An 18809-nucleotide genomic window follows, 5' to 3' on the forward strand; every position below is an offset into this window, starting at 1 on the left:
AAAACATGGATATCTGTGCACCTTGAAGCACGTTTCGTGCATTAAAATACTCTCCATATCCCGCTAATGGAATCTTGAGTGGCTATAAAGGTAAATAATTAAATAATACCCCCGTATTATTGTTTGGTCTATTTATCCATATTAGAGTCTCGTCTATTCTTATGGTAATCTAATGTTCGAGTTTTTGTGTGTGTAATGAATTCTCCATTTCCCTGCGAATAGCATTGTTTGGTTGTTTGCGTAGGTGCTGGCAGTGAAACAAAGATGTGTATTAGTAGCCATTGTGCTCCGCGATCATTCGAGTAAACAAAGTAGGAACGGGTCCCCTCTGCAGCTGCGCACACTTGACCCCGCATTATGGAAGGGTGAAGGCGCACCTAGCTCCAAGACTGTCGGAGTTCATTTCATTATTCAGAATCTTGCCGGGAGCTGCCGGCGCCGCCGCCGCTCCATCATGCAGATGCAGTCCACCTCTGGCTCACCCTTCAGAATGTCTGAAGCATCGCCGAGTCGCGGTACCTGCGCTAATGCGCACAACGTGGTGCGAAGCTGGCCTGGGACCCTGCGGTAAGAGCTACCGTACCACAGGAGAACAGACATTCTATCCGAGGGCTGTTTGCATTCCCCTGTCTTCACGTCATTGTTTACGAAACATAGGTATGTCAGAGTTCTTGCTTTTTTTTTGGAGCGCTCCGTTGCTTAGAAATCGCGTGATATGAATCTGACCAGAATGGGAAATTCGCGTTTACGTATGTTGTGTAAAGCATTTTTAGGCTTCTTTATGAGACGCACGCTGAAGGAGCAGGCGGGCTTTCTTCGGATACTTCCGCCCCTCTATATTTGACCAAAAAGCACATGATTCAGGTCTCACAAAATAACCACATCCTCTCCAGACTCAAGATGGATCTGACACGTTTCTATGAAACATGCAAAAGGGCTGGTTTTGGTTTGTTTGCACCAGCATCACACATGTCACAAAGCAAGTACAAAAAGAAGTATATGCCTAACTATGTGCTATCGTCATAACTGAACTAACTACTGATAAACACAGTATCTTCAACCCTATCACCCAGTTACATTCAGCAGTTTGACCAATACACCAGTTTGATGTCCGCATCTCATCACATTCATTTGCAGCAAGGGTAATTGTAAAATAATCACAGAATTTCCAAAAACATGTAGACTAGTAACATGCAGTATTAAATCTAATATAAAAAACTGTACATAAACACAACAAAAAACTACAAGTGTATTGTGTTTTTTTTAATGTTTTTAAAATCCTTTTTCTTAAATAGTTACATGTTTTGTATACAGCACAGACAGAATCTATTCTCAGGGTGATCAATGACTCAGATTTCTAACTTGTGTGAAAGACATACTGCTGACTTGTGCATCTCCAATACTAATACCAACACTTGAAAATGTTGTACCAAAATATATTAAAAAAAAAAACTGTACCTTGAAGATCTTACAAGTAGTGGTTCTGGTTTGTAATGACTCTTCCCATATAAAGTGTTAAACATGTGGTTTGTCCCCCCTTCCCACACACACACGCACACACCAACATATTCAAGCTTGTCTCTGCAATTTACAATTAACTGAACTAACATTTCATACATTTATTGAGTTCTGAAAAAGGAGCCTTCACACTAAGCAGGAACCTGTTCCACTGAAACCCTGGCCTGTGATATATTGTACATCAGCAAGAAATTCTTTGCCATTCAAACCCATGCAGAACTTCAAACCAGCTTTTTCACCTGTGAATGAATCCTTAGAACATTCACTTCCCGCTCTGTGTTTAACCAGTATAATAGATCAGTTGCGATAAGGACCACTGAGAAGGGTATAACCATTGCCTTGTGTAGGAGGAGCAGTTTTTAAATGGACTTGGTTGTGTTGCTACAGATCACATATCCAGGAGCAGCACTCTGGGGTCCTCCACAACAGCCTTGATCTTGCGCAGGAAGGTCACCGCCTCTCTGCCGTCGATTAGACGGTGGTCGTAGGTCAGGGCCACGTACATCATCGGTCGGATCTCCACCTGAGGGGGACCCCAAAAACCCAAGCCAAGAGTCAAGAACTTCACCACACAAAATGAAAGAAATTTCACCACCCTGCTAAAGCGAGCGCGTACGCACCTTGCCGCCAATGGCGACCGGCCTGTCGAAGATCCCATGCATGCCCAGAATGGCAGACTGAGGGGGGTTGATGATCGGCGTCCCAAACATGGACCCAAACACCCCTCCGTTGCTGATGGTGAAAGTGCCGCCGTCCATGTCCTCCACTGCAAGCTCATTCTTGCGTGCCTGGATGGAATTTCAAGATTTAGATACTAAATCTTAAAAACATCAAGTGCCAAGAAAAAGAAACAATGCCTTCATATGCAATTTTGAAAGAGGTTCCTATAGCATTTGAGAGGACAGAAGCTGTCATCGGCTGGACTGCAATGTGAAGAGGCCATCCAGGCAGTCTTCAGAGTCTGAGATACATAATTTGTTTGGATCCTGTCAATTCGAGGACCATCGTTTTGGACCTAAAGGGCTACAGTCAATATGGTTTTGAGATGCTGTTCTGTCCATTTTAAAATCATCCATACTAGGAACACCAGCTAAGGTGAATTCCAATGCACAAAATGACTTCAGTTAGGAGATGAAGCTGAGCAGAAAGCTCATGACATGGCCCACAAAGGCAGTTGCTGCCCATGCCTACTCTGTTGGCTTTAATGTAACTGCTCTTTAAAAAAGAACCAACAGAGATGGCCATCTTCCAGAGTAACAGTTTTTAACAGGAGTCCCACGGGAGACGGTACCTTTTCTCCCAGCTCGTTTATGGTTTTCTCAATGTCGGCAAAGTTCATCGCTTCCACTCCCCTGATCACTGGAACCACTAGTCCCTGGGAAGGCAAGAGAACAGAGCAGGTTGTTTACTGCAGTGCACATTCTTAATGCTTTTCCCCCTTTATACAACCCCGTTTTTGGAATCACCAGTTGTACACTGGGCTCGACTCATCCTAACAAGCATTATACTCGCACAGGAACGGTGAGGCAGGAAGAACGCTTCCAATCCCTCCGATACACTTGCATACTACCAACAGCCATATTTTGTGCCACAAGTCACACAGGGCTTGGAGCAGAGGGCTCAGTGAGGGATAGGCACTCCTTCAGTGATGTCATATGGGCAATCCGCAAGCATAAGGCAAACTGCTATGTCCACGAGAGACAGCCCTCCCACCCCTATCCCCAGCCAGACAAGGCCAATTTGTGCCACCACAGCGGATCCAGGCCGTTGCTGGCAGAAGCTTTGTCAAACAAGGGCCACAGAGCTCAGCCTGGTGCTATAAGCAAACACCTTGGTTATCAAGTTGCCGGGCTCCCCAACACACTGGCCTCCCCTGTCAGAGGTCTGAACCAAAGAGCAGTGCTGTGTTCATGAAAAATCAGGTCCACACAGTATCACTCATTAATATCAAGGTCTATATATACATACACAGGTGTGTGTGTGTGTGTGTGTGTGGAGCCACTTGTGCATTTCAGACGTTTGAGATATTTCAATCATACCTTACCTTTGGCGTTGCCACTGCCACGCTAATGTCAATGTAATCCCTATATACAATCTCTTTGGTTGTGTCATCAATGACTGAAAAGATAAAGAGAGCTCGGTTACAATAAGGAATATAACCCTTGCTTTTAACAGGTGCTGCAAGCATGCATCTTTTTCAGTTTTATGAACATTTACAACATACGGCCAACATAGGCTTCCTCTCGTAGCACTTAATTTTCCAGTTTTTGTACCTGCATATGTATACCTAAGATGGAAAAAAAGACAAATGTGCAAAAGCAAGCTGTTCAAGACAAACCACAGACACTTTTAGACACATGGAGACCAGCTATGAAAGATCAAAACTATTTATGCTCTTTACTGCGGGCTGTCAAAACAGCTTAGGGGACTACAAAAAAAAGTTTGGAGGGTTTTTGCGGGTTACGTATAGGAAAGAAAAAAAAAAAAGAAATCTTGATCTGAGACTCGATGCTCAGGCAGAGCTGCTGACCACAAAACTTGGTTTGCACCGACACTGAATTCATGTCTGGTATCTTAAAACCAAGCGAAACTTGGGCAGTGTTAAAAAAAGCCTTACCGGCATTGACAGCAGGCTGGTCAGCCAGCGCGTGTGCGGCCGCCTTGACGAAGGCAGACATGAAGCCCAGCTTCATACCGTGCTTCTTCAGGAACGCATCCTTGTGCACCTTTCTCATCTCCTGAATGTTGCTACGGAGAGAAGTGTGGGACATAATTAGAGACCAACCTGACAGGTAGTAAAAACTAAGACAGGTGTTGGGAGTGCGTTTCTAAATTCATTCCTGTGTGTGCTTCATTTTACAGATCCTGTCTGTGGGATTCACACACTATTCCGTCACCACAGTGGAAGACTTTCGCGGAAAAGCAAAGACCTTTTGACAGCCCATTAAACCCAAGCTATTGACCACAAGCTGCTCCTGCAGAGCCAGCGTTCATTTTTTCCTTAGCATGATAAAAACAGGCCCTTGCATTGCCGTTTTTAATTGTTTGTTTTCCTGCCTCTAACCTTGTTTAAACTCTAGGGTTACTCCGCTAACGGTATTACCGCCTCCCAAGACGCGTGCTCTCCGAGAAAGGAGAGAAGAAGCGATAAAAATCTTCACTCTCAAAAACCCTCCAAATCTTATTGCCCCGTCATAAAAGCCTATTCCGTTACAGGCTGCTTTTGCACTCAGCGTGCCGGTCTCTGTGGACGCCGCAGATGCTCTGGCCCCCTAACCCGTCTCCTTCCTTAGTCTCCAGATTAGGCTGATCCTTCGGAGTCTTCCTCCATCTCGTCGATAGGAATTTGATTACAACACGTAGCCAACCCCAAATAACAGTAAGATGACACCCCCCATTTGCCAACGAAAGAAATGTTCAAAGTGTCATCTTCTGCCCGGGGAAAAAAAAACACTAATAGTAACATTTCCTCATAAATTAATAAAGCTTGTTTTACCAACCTTATCTTTGGTTTACCAACATTAGTAGCAAAATATTTACATTCCCCTGTTTAAGAAGGTATTGCGTTTCAAAAAGCTCTTGCAATTGATTGGAATGAAATCCATAAACATTTGTGTGAGTGTTGCATCGATGCTATTAATATAAAAGCTGTAATGTAGCTTTTCGTGCTTATGTAAGAATTTTGACCCTAGTGATGCAATAGAAAATATTCTAATACTTTGCATTTCACACACAGTTTTCAAGTCCTGCCTGGCTAGTGGGAAATGTGGGCTCGTGCTCACAGATAGTCAACAGGCAAGGTAATGGGAGTCTGATGCTAGGCAGTCAAATGTGTACGGGTTGTCAAAGAGACCAATAACTGAGAAATAAAACACAGCAGATTAAATTTAGCTCTGGAAGTTCATTGTGAAGACTTTCAGCCTGGTTTCCAGAAAGCCTTCAAGAACTCACTTCTTTGAATCAGGCAACACATTTCATCGCATGATATCATCTGAAAGACTCAATTCGGGGGCTAGCCCTCAATTTGATCGGACTTAACACTCACTCTCTAACCAGGTAGGCCATATTTTGGTCCTGTTCAGTGTCTTCAGAATGTTTAATGTTAGCATGCATGCAATTTTGCCATCTGGCTCAGACAGAGTTCAAAATGTATGGCTTTCAGGAGCTACAGTTATCTCATAGCTATGTGGCTAAGCAGATACATGTACTTTTAACATAGCAAGCTAGCTTGTATGCTTAACTACTAGGAAAATACCAGCAGTGCCTGCCTAACTATATTTAAGACTTTTTAGCTAGACTTTCTCATGAGTGTCTTTATTGTACTCAAAGGCCACTTGGAGACAGAAACCCAGCTTCAACCTGAGATCTGAATCCCTGTTTCCCCTCTCCAATGCTTTATACCAGGCTATGAATACAGGAATTTCCTGGATTCCCCCTATTTAAACATGACCATCACCACACTGAAATTACACAGTTCACCAATGAATAAGTGAAATGCCTGATGATATACAGTAAATGTAATGTTACTGACAGAGTTTAGTCAAGTAATTTTAGGGAGAACATACATGTGTGATTTTCTCCCGTTTTTCAGAGCACTTAATCATTGAAGATCACACCAGCCTTTTCCTCATTATCCTTTGTCTTTCCTTGTTGCCAAACGTATCCCTTTTAGCAAACTATTCAACTTAGCTTAACTAATTTGTAACTTAACTAGTAAGCTGACAGCTAGCAAGCTTGATATACTCAATTTATGTACTCTGAACATTTATAGAACTGTAGTCTCTCCAATTCTCCATTAATAGTAGCTTGTAGGGCCATAATAAACTAGACACAGCAATATTAAATTAATAAACTAAAACAGATGAAAAATAAATTAAAAACAACTGAACAGAGTGACTAAACATAATATTTAAAAATGTATTAATGAATGAATGAATTTCTTTATGAATTTTACTTTATTCATTTATGTTGCAAACCCCCACCCACAAATATTGTAAAATCAGTCATTACCCTAAATGGCCTCTTAACTCCTTACAGAAACACTCTGGTCTGGGATGGGATGGATGGGATTGGACACTTGTGGAACTGGCCTACCTCATGTCAATCTCATTGAAAGTGGTCAGCATTGCGCAGGTGTTCTGCGCCTCCTTCAGCCTTTGGGCGATTCTCAGCCTCATACGGTTCATCTTCACCTTTAACATCAGAGAGGAAAAACACATCAGGAAAATAAGGCACTCAGAAAAGACAAGAACCTGTCCTTCATCCTGAAAAAGCTCATTTTTGCCCATTTCCTGTTATAGTAAACACAAGAGCCAGGGAGAGAAGTATCATCACCATGAGTGTGCAGTTGTGAAAATCCAAACTCAGAAGTTCCTCCCACAAGAAAGAACCAGTTTCTGTAAAATGTCCACTGCACAGAAAAAAGGGGCAGATAGAGGGTTTCACTTGCACCACCAAAACTGCATTTCAAGTGTACAAGGCAGGCCACTCGTAATTAAGCTATAAATACCCACGTCTGGCTAGACTGCTTCCATGTGTTAACAGAACAATGACATCAACCTCCTGGGGAAGTTCCCGCAAGTGATGCGCGTGTGTGGAGTTTTGAGGAGCGGATGGGGTCCCTTACCCTGTGCTCTGACCTGGTCCCTTTGGCTGCAGCTTCCGTCGGGCCTGCCGAAGGGGGTGGGGCCGCACTGGGCTTGACAGCGGACACTGCAAATTGGAGCGACAAGCGGCAAACGTTAGCGCACGTAACACTCTGCTGATGCTCAACCATCTTGTGGATAACTGGCGAGTATAGGAGAGGCGACGCTTACTGACCAGGTTTCGTGTCGATGGCTTGTCCTGGCACGGGAGGGACAGGGGGCATGGCAGTGGGGATGGGCCCCACCGCAGAAGGCGGGGGTGGTGGGGGAGGGGTTGGGGTTGGGGTTGGCGGTGGAGGAGGAGCTGCCGCGGGGGCCTCTGCTTTTGGAGCCTCGGGTTGGGGGGCATCAGCAGCTTTGGCAGCACCAGCTGAGCAATGAGAGGCCCAGCAGAGCATTAATTAGTCAGCAATAACAAAATGTAACCTATACATCCCTCCTAACGGGAGAGGTCAGGATGTTCACATATAATACCCAAGACACAACTGTATGCCACTTCGGATGTGAACATGACAACTGAAATTTTTTCCTTTGTTAAGTTAACAACATTCTGACCTTACAGGATATACACTATTAACCTGCAGAGGAACTAAATGTGATAAGCACACAAAACCTGCAGGTTGTCACATTTTCCCATGGCACTGCTGTACTCTACGTAAGTCCAGCTCGGAAGCTGACCTCCTTTCCGGAGTTTGAAGAGAGGAGTTCCACCCTCCACTTTGCCTCCATCTGGAACCAGAAGAGCCTCGATCACACCAGCGGCAGGGGAGGGGACTTGCACAGAGGTCTGTGTGAGTGACACATACTCTTACAACACAGCGATGTGACATTACAATTACATTGCTGGGTCTGTGAACACTCAGCGGCACAAAAAAACACCCACAACTCCACTCATGACAAAAGCAGGTGACACTGCGTCTGTCACTCTCACCCATTAATGTCCCCTTGTTAAACTGTAATTTATGCTGTATCTACAAACAACCACACAGCGATGTAATGAAATATATGGGGTAGAGATTTTATACCTTGTCAGTCTCAATTTCACACACCACCTCATCCTCAGCAACGGTGTCGCCCACAGCTGTGAGAAAAGACGGAATGGCACTGATTTGTTCCTAGAACGAACGCTTACATGCACAGCTGGCGCCCCAGTGAGGAGGCACACGCAGACCTCTGCTTTTGCAGGGCCCTGACAAGAGTCGTAATACAACAGACCAAAGCCAAGGCGTACCTTTCTCCCACCTCACGTCCCCCTCTGTGACGGACTCTGCGAACGCGGGTGTGTTCACTGTAACTACTTCATCCTCTGTCAGAAAGAGAGAGAGAGAGAGAGAGAGAGAGAGACGCAATGCAGCTTCAGAAGAGAAGGAACACACGCGCTTTCATCTGTGCGCAGGCTAACCATGCTGAGCCGGAACGAAGCGGCGGTGCCGAGTACGTACTGCGGGCCGCGGAGGTCTTGAAGTATCTCATGTGGAAAACACTGGGCCTGGTGTCATGGTCCCTGAAAGTCACAGCAAAGGGTGGTCTCTCTTAGCGGCATGTACATACACTCACATATGCAGGATATATGGTTATATACTGTATGCTTCTGTTAGCAAAATGGATTACTAAATGTGAGTGAATTTTGTCACCGCTATTCAAAATAAATATTAGCGGTCATTTGTAAGTCTAACAAGTAACTTCATCAGAGAGATTAAAAGACTTGGCAGTTCATTTTGTCCTGTGAACTGAAAACCAAGCCATTGCACCGCGCGCAACCAGTAACTCTTCAAATTATTCACATTTCAGTCAACTCTGCTTTTGCCTTCCACGATAACAGACCTGTTTTCCCTGTCGGCCAGGAACCCCCTGTCCAAGTGTGTAAATGGCTTATGTAATACTTCTTCAATGTTGTATGTATGAATTAACATACATAATTGTAATCAACGTTTTAGATTTCTATGAATGTTTAATTCCATCTACCCTTCCCCCAAATAATATCAGGCCTCCCCATCATGAAACACTATTACCAAGCAAACGTACTGGCAATGCAAACAGAGTATATTGATATAGCAATAAATATGAACTCCTTGTGTTTTCAAACCTTCATAAAATGTTCTATCCTCAGCAATTTCATTTTATTACTCCCATAATACAGACACCGTTCATCATAACACTTGAAAGACTTAGATGAGGTTCAGATGAGAGTGATTATTTTTGTTTTGCGGGCGGCAGTGTAGCATAGTGGTTAAGGAGCAGGACTCGTAACCGAAAGGTTGCCGGTTCGATCCCCGCTGGGGCACTGCTGCTGTACCTTTGGGCAAGGTACTTAACCCACAATTGCCTCAGTAAATATCCAGCTGTATAAATGGATAACATTGTAAAGAACTGTAACCTATGTAAGTCGCTTTGGATAAAAGCGTCTGCTAAATGAATAAATGTAAATGTAAATAAATGTTTTATCATCAAACATCCAGAGGATCATGTTCATATTTCAGGCAAAAGAGAGTACTCTACAGATACTGCCATGCTCTCCTGTGAACTATACTTTTGTAGAAATGAACAAATAATGGTATTCCATAATACAGCACAGGTTTGTCTGCACAAAATAATGTAGCCAATATTACTATTTAAAAATAAACAATTACAATTAACATGTTTCTCCCTTTTGTTTTCAAGCACTCACCCTTTAAAAAAAATATTTTAAGGATGTGATGCAACCACAAAGCCCACTAATTATTTTAGTAAGAAACTCCACAGAGGTGCTTCCACAAATTTCCTCTGGTACCTAGGGTGACTACAGCCAAGAGCTGGGCGATATGGCAAAAAATGTTATCACGATCAAAATTTTCATATCAGTCGATATCAATAATTATCACAATAAATGTCAAATCATTATTTCTTTCAAGTTTAAAGGCTGATTTTTGCTCTAGAGTGAAAGCTGAAGAAACCAGACAGTTAACTGTGGTTTTAAACTATTCTTTATGGTCAGAACATGACAAACACTTGCCAGACAGCGGAACATTTCACAAATCTGAGGTAGATTTATTTAAAACAATTATAATGATAAAAACTTTTTTCAACATCAAAATATGCATGAGAAAAATGAAGTAAAATCCTTTTTCAGTCCTTTTTCCTCAACAAAATAAATGTCTTAATAGAAAAATTAAGCGCTGCAGTGTGATACAGCCCACATGTAAGATGGCTCAGACTGCAAAGTTTACAAGTGTTTTAAAGGATAATGTCAATAAATAAAACAATAAATAGACAAAAAATCTTGATTCTGGTCAGCATGCCAAACCCTTTGTCAAGGACTCTGATAAGCTTCTTGAGTCCCTCATTTTTTGACAGTGTTAATGGGAAGCATGTCTTTTGCAATGCAATGTGCAATTGCATTTGTGATGTCTTTGTGTCTTTTCGTTTTTTTTGGCGTAAGGCACAGTGCTGGAAAATGCTGATACGACCGTTTGCTGCTGGGTAGTCGCACTGGCTACTGGCCTGGTGCTTGTCGAGGGTCCACTAACAACACTTGTTTGGGACTGTAATTTCTTACTTTCTGCATGTTCTAACGGGTGATATTGTTTCAAATGATGAAACAGGTTTGTGGTGTTGCCTGTCTTTGATGGCACGTGTCTTCGGCACAGTTTGCAGTGCACGCTGCTCTATTTTTTGTCAGATTGTAAATAGCCAAAATATCTCCAAACTATTCAAGTTGAGTGACTTGTCGGTGATGTCTTCGTCCTTCGAGATGGTCATGGGCACTGCTTTTTCTTCGGTGTCACTCATTTCGCTTATTTTGCTTATTCCACTCCAACTACAAGCCTGTCAGCCACTGTGTCTGTAAACAATACCACATGCTGGCCTGAATTTATACCTCTCACCGTGCAACCTAGCTTGCGCAATGCATACCTCTATTCCTGCGACATGATTGGCAGTTCGTGATTCATTTCTGTGCATGCTATCTAAGCATGGAAATTAATTATATGGAACATTTCTTATATTTCTATCGAGGAAAATTATACTGTGATAATTATTGTTATCGTTTTACTGCCCAGCCCTACCACAGCCTATGATATCTGATATCTTACTGCTACACAGTTGGCTGAAGACAGACGTGAGAAAACACACGATATTAGCAGTTGAGGAAAAAAGAAAAACAGGTACTTACACATTTAAATAAGGATGATCTACTGCAGTTTCAAAGCAACATTGCAAACTCACATAACTAATGAACTATGTGAAAAGCAAGGCCTTCCACCAAGACACTGACTGGATGTAACTTCCTTCTGCATAAAAACACTCCACTAATTACTTTAAATGCAAAAAACACAATTCCGATTCTTAAACCCTAACAGTTCCAAACTGTGCTTCCAGACTAAATGGCTGTATTTGTAAAGGTCTTCAAAAACAGAAACAAGACAGCAGGCAGACGTTAGGCAACATGGAGAAAAGGACGGCACTTACGGATGGCTGTTCTTGTAAGCAACACGACTGCAGGCTGAGAGGCCTTCGAAAGAGAGCACAACATTCACAGTCAACAGAGGGTACAATGGCTCATTACTGAAGCAGAGTTATCTAAACGGCTTACTGTACTGCGTACTGTACTCAAGTGGCTCATTATGAAAAGCAGCCTCCTTAACCCGTCAAAACCCTTTATGCCCTGAGAGCGCATTAGAAATTCTACTATCTTCTGGACAATGATTCACCAAGGAGAATTGGTGGGCATTCATAAGGAGCACAACACCCTAGATACTGCAAAACTGGATGAAAATACAAAATATACAATTCGGCCAAAGCCCACTCACCCGACACAGTCCTTCGCCCCAACACACTGTTACTCTGTGAAAAGAAGATGACACTGTTGTATACATTGACATAGATTTTCATTACCCATTTTTCTGTATTACAGAATTTCGGTTAATACACAGTTGCACACATTGGACAAGGTACAATGCAGAATTGCACAATGATTCCAGAAAGGCTGGGATATCTGCCTAGCAACATAAGTTCAGCTTAAAATTCAAAGTGGTCCAGAAGATGGATAATGCAGACAGAAACCTATCTCCTTACTTCAATTTTATCAATACATCAAAAGAGAACACAAAGTCATTTGCTCTGGAGCAATAATTGATATGTAATAGACTTGGTGGACCACAGTGCTTAGAATTTGAACGTGAAAGATGACTGCATTTTTTTATGATCAAGACATCTTCAGCAGGAAAGTGTATTTGTGCCTCCTGAATAAAGCAACGACAAAAATGACAAAGCAAAAAAGAACTTATTTAAACACCAGTAATGTGCATACCACTCAGCTGACTGATCAGTAGACTGTAAAGCGACACAGAGTAGACACCAAGCTGGACTTTATTAGACATGACTTTTGACATGAGATGTTTTGATGCAAATTCAATTTTCCACTGTATGTTCCAAATACATTACAATTTTATACATTTTGACCACACTGCACTTCAAATGAATGAAAAAAAAACTTCATATGTAACACAGACAACATTAATCCCAGAATGCATCAGCAAATACCATCTCTAAGTTTGTGTTAAAATGTTCATATATATATATGTTTGTCATTTGAGAAAGAGCATCTTTTCAGTGCTGTAGGGATAGTAAAATGTAATTTTGTTTGAGGTCAAGTGCCTGCAATGTTAAAATAAAGATTATGATACCTTTACAATCTATGAACAAGCATGAATGGACTCTGAGTGAAGAAACTGGGAGTATCTTCTAACAGGTGCTGACGGAGACCCTACACATGAGCTGCCTGCAAAAATTTGGCTCCTTAGCAACATAATATGATTCTTCTCTTCATTCTACTAAGTGTGCCAGCCCATTAACACAAGACGTTTAAACACAATTAATAAAAATGAAAACGAAATCCCCTAAATTAATGTTATTTGGAATCCAACTGAAATCATATCCTTATTTTCTGGACAATGAATGATAATGACACCCAGAGCTGCACTGGAAATATACAGTACAAGTTCACCTATGGCATGTCATTTACGACAGCTGCAACTGTGACATTGTACTTCCATAGATCAGCTGTGGTGCCTTCTAACTACAAGTCACAGACGGTTGTGTTATAACAGTCATAACAGTCAGTCTTTACGGTCATTTAATTCTAGCATTAAAGTGATAATTCCACTTTCTTTAGTGTCAAATCAAATTCCAACAACGGGAAGTCAAAATCTAGCCATTCCAATTCCACAAGTGATCACATTTTAATTTTAAGTGACCTTAACCTCAGACATTTAGAGTTGGAAGTGCTAAGATGCCAAAGAAATGCGTAGTCAGGCCAGAAAACTGTGCAAATCAGCCAATGAAAATGTCTTGATATTTTGTGAGCTAGCTAAAGACCTGAAACAGCGCATTTGCAAACCCTCTACAGAGCTTCTGTGGACTACAAATCAATGTAAAGAATGTGTAACTTAAGAATCTATGCAAAGCTGCCCTCAAACTATTTTTAAATGGGTGCAGCAGCCCTGCTACACCTCTTGGCCTCAGGGAGGATAGTGTATTTGATTTGACCACCCCTCTTAAAAATAAGACACACACATATAAAACTATAAATGTAATGCAAACCTTTCTGCTGAGTAAATAAAGTCCCTTGCACAAAAGGATTGCACGCCTCACTTAAAATAAGACAAAAGTATGACAAATACAACTGAACAGTGCTATTTTGAAAAATGATCCTTAGCAAGAAAGGTGATAAGATAAACCACAAGGACAGAAAGTGATGCTGGTTTTCAAAGCAACTGTTTGCCAAGCTATTTTTATCCTTCAGAAAAACCCACATAACATTATGACTCTACATCATCACCATCAACACTGACAACACAAGACATTAATAATGCCACAAACACTATCGACCAAAATACATTCAGGACAAAAGTAAATAAAGTGCAACATTAGAACCTTGAAACTGAATGAAAGAAATACTATTCAAGCAGCAGTCTGACCTATGAATATGTTCATAATGATCACAGTGCTGCAGAAAAGCTTTCAAGCTGCCACTGCATTGAGGGACAGTGGCCCACACACTGGCCCCAAGAAGACCCAGCCAGACACGGCCATAGAAGGGTTTGGTAGCGGGAGGGATGCCGTTGGAGCACACTCCAGCATTTTGCACTCTGAACTCACCGCTCACGCGGTCATGGTCCAAGAGAGACACGCGGTATTTATGCACAACAGAATTTCTCAGAATGGCCCTAACTGCACCTGAAAGGTGACAGGATGACACTGTGCTGGACACAGTCCTATGACAAACAAGCATACAATATGGGAGACATTCTTGGACCGTGACATGTGGTGCAGGGCGACAGTGTATCATAGTGGTTAAGGAGCAGGACTCGTAACCGAAAGGTTGCCGGTTCGATCCCCGCTGGGACACTGCTGCTGTACCCTTGGACAAGGAACTTAGCCCAAAATTGCCTCAGTAAATATCCAGCTGTATAAATGGATAACATTGTAAAGAACTGTAACCTATGTAAGTCGCTTTGGATAAAAACATCTGCCAAATGAATAAATGTAAATGTAATGCAAATGTGTAGGTACAGTGAGGAGTAGAGTGACATGCTGAAAATGGGAACGTGCTGTTATTGAAAGGATGCAAGTTAAAATCCTGGATGGGGCACAGTTGGCAGACTCTTGGGCAAAGTATTTGATCTGAACTGCTGTATACATAGAAAAGGCATATGAAGACAGACAGGAGAATGTATACACTCTGCAGAAAAAAGAATGCCTGATTTCATCATCATCATAATTCTGATCCTGCATCTTACATAACTAAACCATAACTTCTCTTTGTACTTCTGAGGTCATGCAACCAAATTATAAGCGACGTACCCCTAGCAACTCAACACATCTGGTCACTTCGGTTAGAAGTAATACCAAACTGCAATACGTCGCACATTATTTGACGGCATTCGCTGCATGTTATACATCATAGTACTACACATTTGAAAATATCCACTAGAATCGTGGCTACAGCGGCGCCGCCCCCTTTTTGACAGCTCACTTCGATATCGCTAGCGTGCTTGGAATGCTTGGCAAATAAAAACATATTTATGACTGCCCAAGCGTCAATCGCCTGTGGCCATTTACTCGCTAACGTTACGATTAGTCTTCTACTTGCTAGTCACATTCTCTGCACTGGTCATCAGGACGTGAACTCGCTAACCAGTTAGCTTGCGTCTGAGAGACGAAACAACTCTCAGCGAAAGGACGCTGCAGTTCCCCTGTGCAAGTCTAACTACCACAGTATTAGTGTTTGTGCCTGCCAACTGTTTAGGAGAGAGGCTGTTTGCTCAAACTCGCTCAAATGACCTCATGACAGACGTTGACTGTCTTAACCTACAATCTGACCGACCCCCTTACCCTGGAACTACTGAGCAAGGTAGCTAGCTAGCAGACTAAATTAATATATAGAAAGCTGATAACTTGCTAAGTAGGTAGCTACCAACCAAGCTAGCAACCTAACCAAAGCGTTCCAGCTACCACCATTTAATATTTAACTTAAGGGGTCAAACAGTTACATGTCTGCACCCCACGCTTCTGAGCTATTAGCAGTGCCCCGAAAGGGAAAACGTCCTACAATTCTCAGCTAGCTCGTTAGCAAGGGAACAGGGTGTCACTCTGTCCTTGGTTTGATTTGTGGTTAAGGCCTAACTGCGGCCTACTGAAGCAGCCAACTGATTCAGCTGCGATACTGCCACACAACCCAGGATCGGAATTAGACCACAGCGAATAAAATGCTTCTCCGACTTTACACTGCCTACCTGGGTGAGCGCAGAGAGCGACCGCCCGAGAGTCCGGGTCAAACACCGGGAGTGGGACAGCATAGCTGCTAAAGTGACAGCAACCGCGATCAAGCGCCAGCAAACCACCCAGAGACCGACGCCCCGGCAGTCACTCGGACCTACGAGAGGCGGAAGCGGAATACGGGATGAACCAACCCACAGTTGGGAGAGGGGGATCCAAAGGACGTACCAAACAGTTGCCGTCCGTGCAGCCCGACGTCTGCTTCCAAGTCATTTAAACTTATCTTTTCTTGCCAGTCAGCTAAATTTAATGGTTTGATGCTCACCGCCGCCTCCCTTAACTGTGCCAAATCCTCTGCGGGAAACTGGCATCAAAATGATTGATATGCGAGCACATCATGCTGAAGACGGTCGTTCATGCCTAGCGATGACATTATTTGAACGGGATGTATTCCGGATTGTGGGGAAAAAATCATTGCTTATTTTCGCGTATATGGAATGGGTTCAGAGTGTCGCATAATTTACAGATGATCAACCAGAATAAAAGTTTGAGACCATTAACGTTTTGCTGTTCCTTTAACCCTACATAAATTTAAAGAACATAAAATGAGAGTTTTTTTTTTTCAATTAGGCACGCAACTAGCACAATATCTGATTCCAGACCCAACACTTTACAGAGACACGTTGTCATAAACATGAAGTCATCATAGGCAGTATTTATGACCCCTATCGGACAGGCATATACTACATTTTAACTGAGCTCTGATTTTTTGGCCACGCCCCTCTCTTCCTTTTCTGGATGGAGTGGCTCCAAAGCATCTGCTCATCTACCACGTTCACTGAAAACCTTTAATCTCGTTTAGACTGCAGGGGTAGCATCACTTCCTCCCCATCAAAGCCACAGGTAAGGTACAACCCTTATGTGCTCTTGTCAAGTTCTCATCTTGGTTACGGTATAGTAGATTGTGAAGTCAGAGTAAATGAAGTATGTACCTAATTTGCCGTTAATGCTGCCTTGAATTATTATTATCATAATTTTCTGAATTTTGTATTTACCTCAGTCAGATGACAGACATTTTTTAAGGAAAAAATGATGAGGCAAAGTATATTACTGTGTGGTAATACTTTTTGAATATACACAGCGTGGTTGTGTCGCTAATTGGAAATCATGTAGGCCTATATTTTTATTTTTATTTTTATTTTTATGATGTGCTTTTTGAAGGAGATATCCTATGACATGCTGATAACCAAGCATAACTTCACGATTGAGTAATTACTGGCACATTACTCCAAATGTTTGATAAAGCCATTGTCACCCAGTGTCACCCAGATGTAATTGACGAGGATGTTGTACTGCTCTCAAATATCTACGTTAAAACTTGTAGGTCTCTCTTAATACTATTCTTACTGTACTTCATACTTTGTTTCAGATTTAACATTTGTTGCGGCTCATCCATGTTTGCAAAATGGTACAAACAAATCTTTATTTCCGAAAAAAAGCAAAGATTTTAAAATGTTTCCCAATATCAGTATTGATTCATACATTGTCAGTGGTTCATATTTTGAACATAATCGTAATGTTTCACTTTATTTCCAATTTGTTGTTTTATACTATTTTTTGGCTTCCCGTTTTCAAGATAAGAGAACTCCGAACATAACATAGCTAAATGGTAAATTGTAAGCTTGTAATAGTAGTTGGTCAGTCATATTGCTGTACTTTTTTATCCTCTTTTTTAAAACGGAACTTTTGAATGCACATTGTCGCACATTAATGCGTTTTAAACTTATACTCTTGGTACGAGAAGTTCTTAGAAGAGTTTCAAGTAATAGGCGATTTAATTAAAAGGATAAATAGATTTTATTTTATTCCCAGATTATAAATATCATTCATGACGGAGCACTGATTGTTTTATTTTTTGGGAAGTTATTTATCAACGGCATTGTTGTTTGTTTCCTCTTTCGCGCACAATGTCCGTGTCTTCGATGCCAATTGAGAAGTGCTTAAAATGGGTAATAGCTACTAAAGGAGAGCGTGTTTTTCAGTTTTTTATGTTCGCTGAATGATACATATATTCAAAGCAGTGAGTTATCTACAAGTCTATATGGGATACACGATGATTAAGAATTAATATGTAACTTGTTTATTTTGCTTTTTTGTACTTTAAAATATTTTGCTGCATAATAACGCATCAGTAAGTCTAGTTCACATAAACACATTGCGAAGCAAATCAGTTCAATAGGAAATGTTGCTTGGGAATTGTTTTAAAAGTGGTATGTCTTGAAGTGGAATATCACATCAAAAGACCAAACAAATATTTTTCTGTCAATATTAAGAAATAATGAAACAAATCAGAAGAATCCCTGCGGAAAATTGTAAAAATCCTTACAGACAATATAAAAGGGTTTATTTCATCAAATAAGTATATTAAGCAACATCAGGCTCTACATCTATAATTAAACACGGGCTATATGTATTGAAGGTACTTCACGTAGTCTGTTAAAATGTAGCAGTAGTACAATATATACTGTAAATTATAGATTAAAACATAGGACTGCTGATGTATTCTGTTGGGTGTGAAGTTGCAGGAGGTGTGGAATATATTAGAACTCTGTACATTTTTCTGGATTGTTGTGGAATCAGATAAGCTGTATTTGCCACAGCACAGGGCATTTTGTGACAGAGAGATAGAATTTGTTTCACCTTCAGCAGTATTTTGCTGTCATAACTACCATCCTTGATATTCAGTGTATCTCGACTGTTTTGTGACTTGTCTAGTTTAACATCAATAAGCAGAGCTTGTTCAGGCACTCCGCCAGTTTGTTGTAGTTGTATGTTGTCTTAAGATATCCAGTCAGTTGAATTTATTTCTGGTGTTTTACCCACCCACAT

At 41.6% G+C, this 18809-nt stretch overlaps 1 protein-coding gene across 1 annotated transcript; it reads right to left on the bottom strand.

Moving 5' to 3' along the window:
- Window positions 1-1242: 1242 nt before the first annotated feature.
- Window positions 1243-16078, bottom strand: dlst (dihydrolipoamide S-succinyltransferase). The gene is made up of 15 exons (XM_036543104.1): window positions 15938-16078; window positions 11951-11984; window positions 11610-11652; window positions 8606-8667; window positions 8395-8469; window positions 8189-8244; window positions 7842-7950; window positions 7339-7533; window positions 7145-7230; window positions 6613-6710; window positions 4136-4266; window positions 3563-3636; window positions 2810-2893; window positions 2139-2306; window positions 1243-2041 (listed from the first exon to the last, which is right to left on the bottom strand). The coding sequence occupies exons 1-15, from the start codon at window positions 15998-16000 to the stop codon at window positions 1907-1909; spliced, it is 1413 nt and encodes a 470-aa protein (XP_036398997.1). The 5' UTR covers window positions 16001-16078; the 3' UTR covers window positions 1243-1906.
- Window positions 16079-18809: the final 2731 nt, after the last annotated feature.

This window comes from Megalops cyprinoides, chromosome 12, assembly GCF_013368585.1.
Source record: "Megalops cyprinoides isolate fMegCyp1 chromosome 12, fMegCyp1.pri, whole genome shotgun sequence".
NCBI classification, from domain to species: domain Eukaryota; kingdom Metazoa; phylum Chordata; class Actinopteri; order Elopiformes; family Megalopidae; genus Megalops; species Megalops cyprinoides.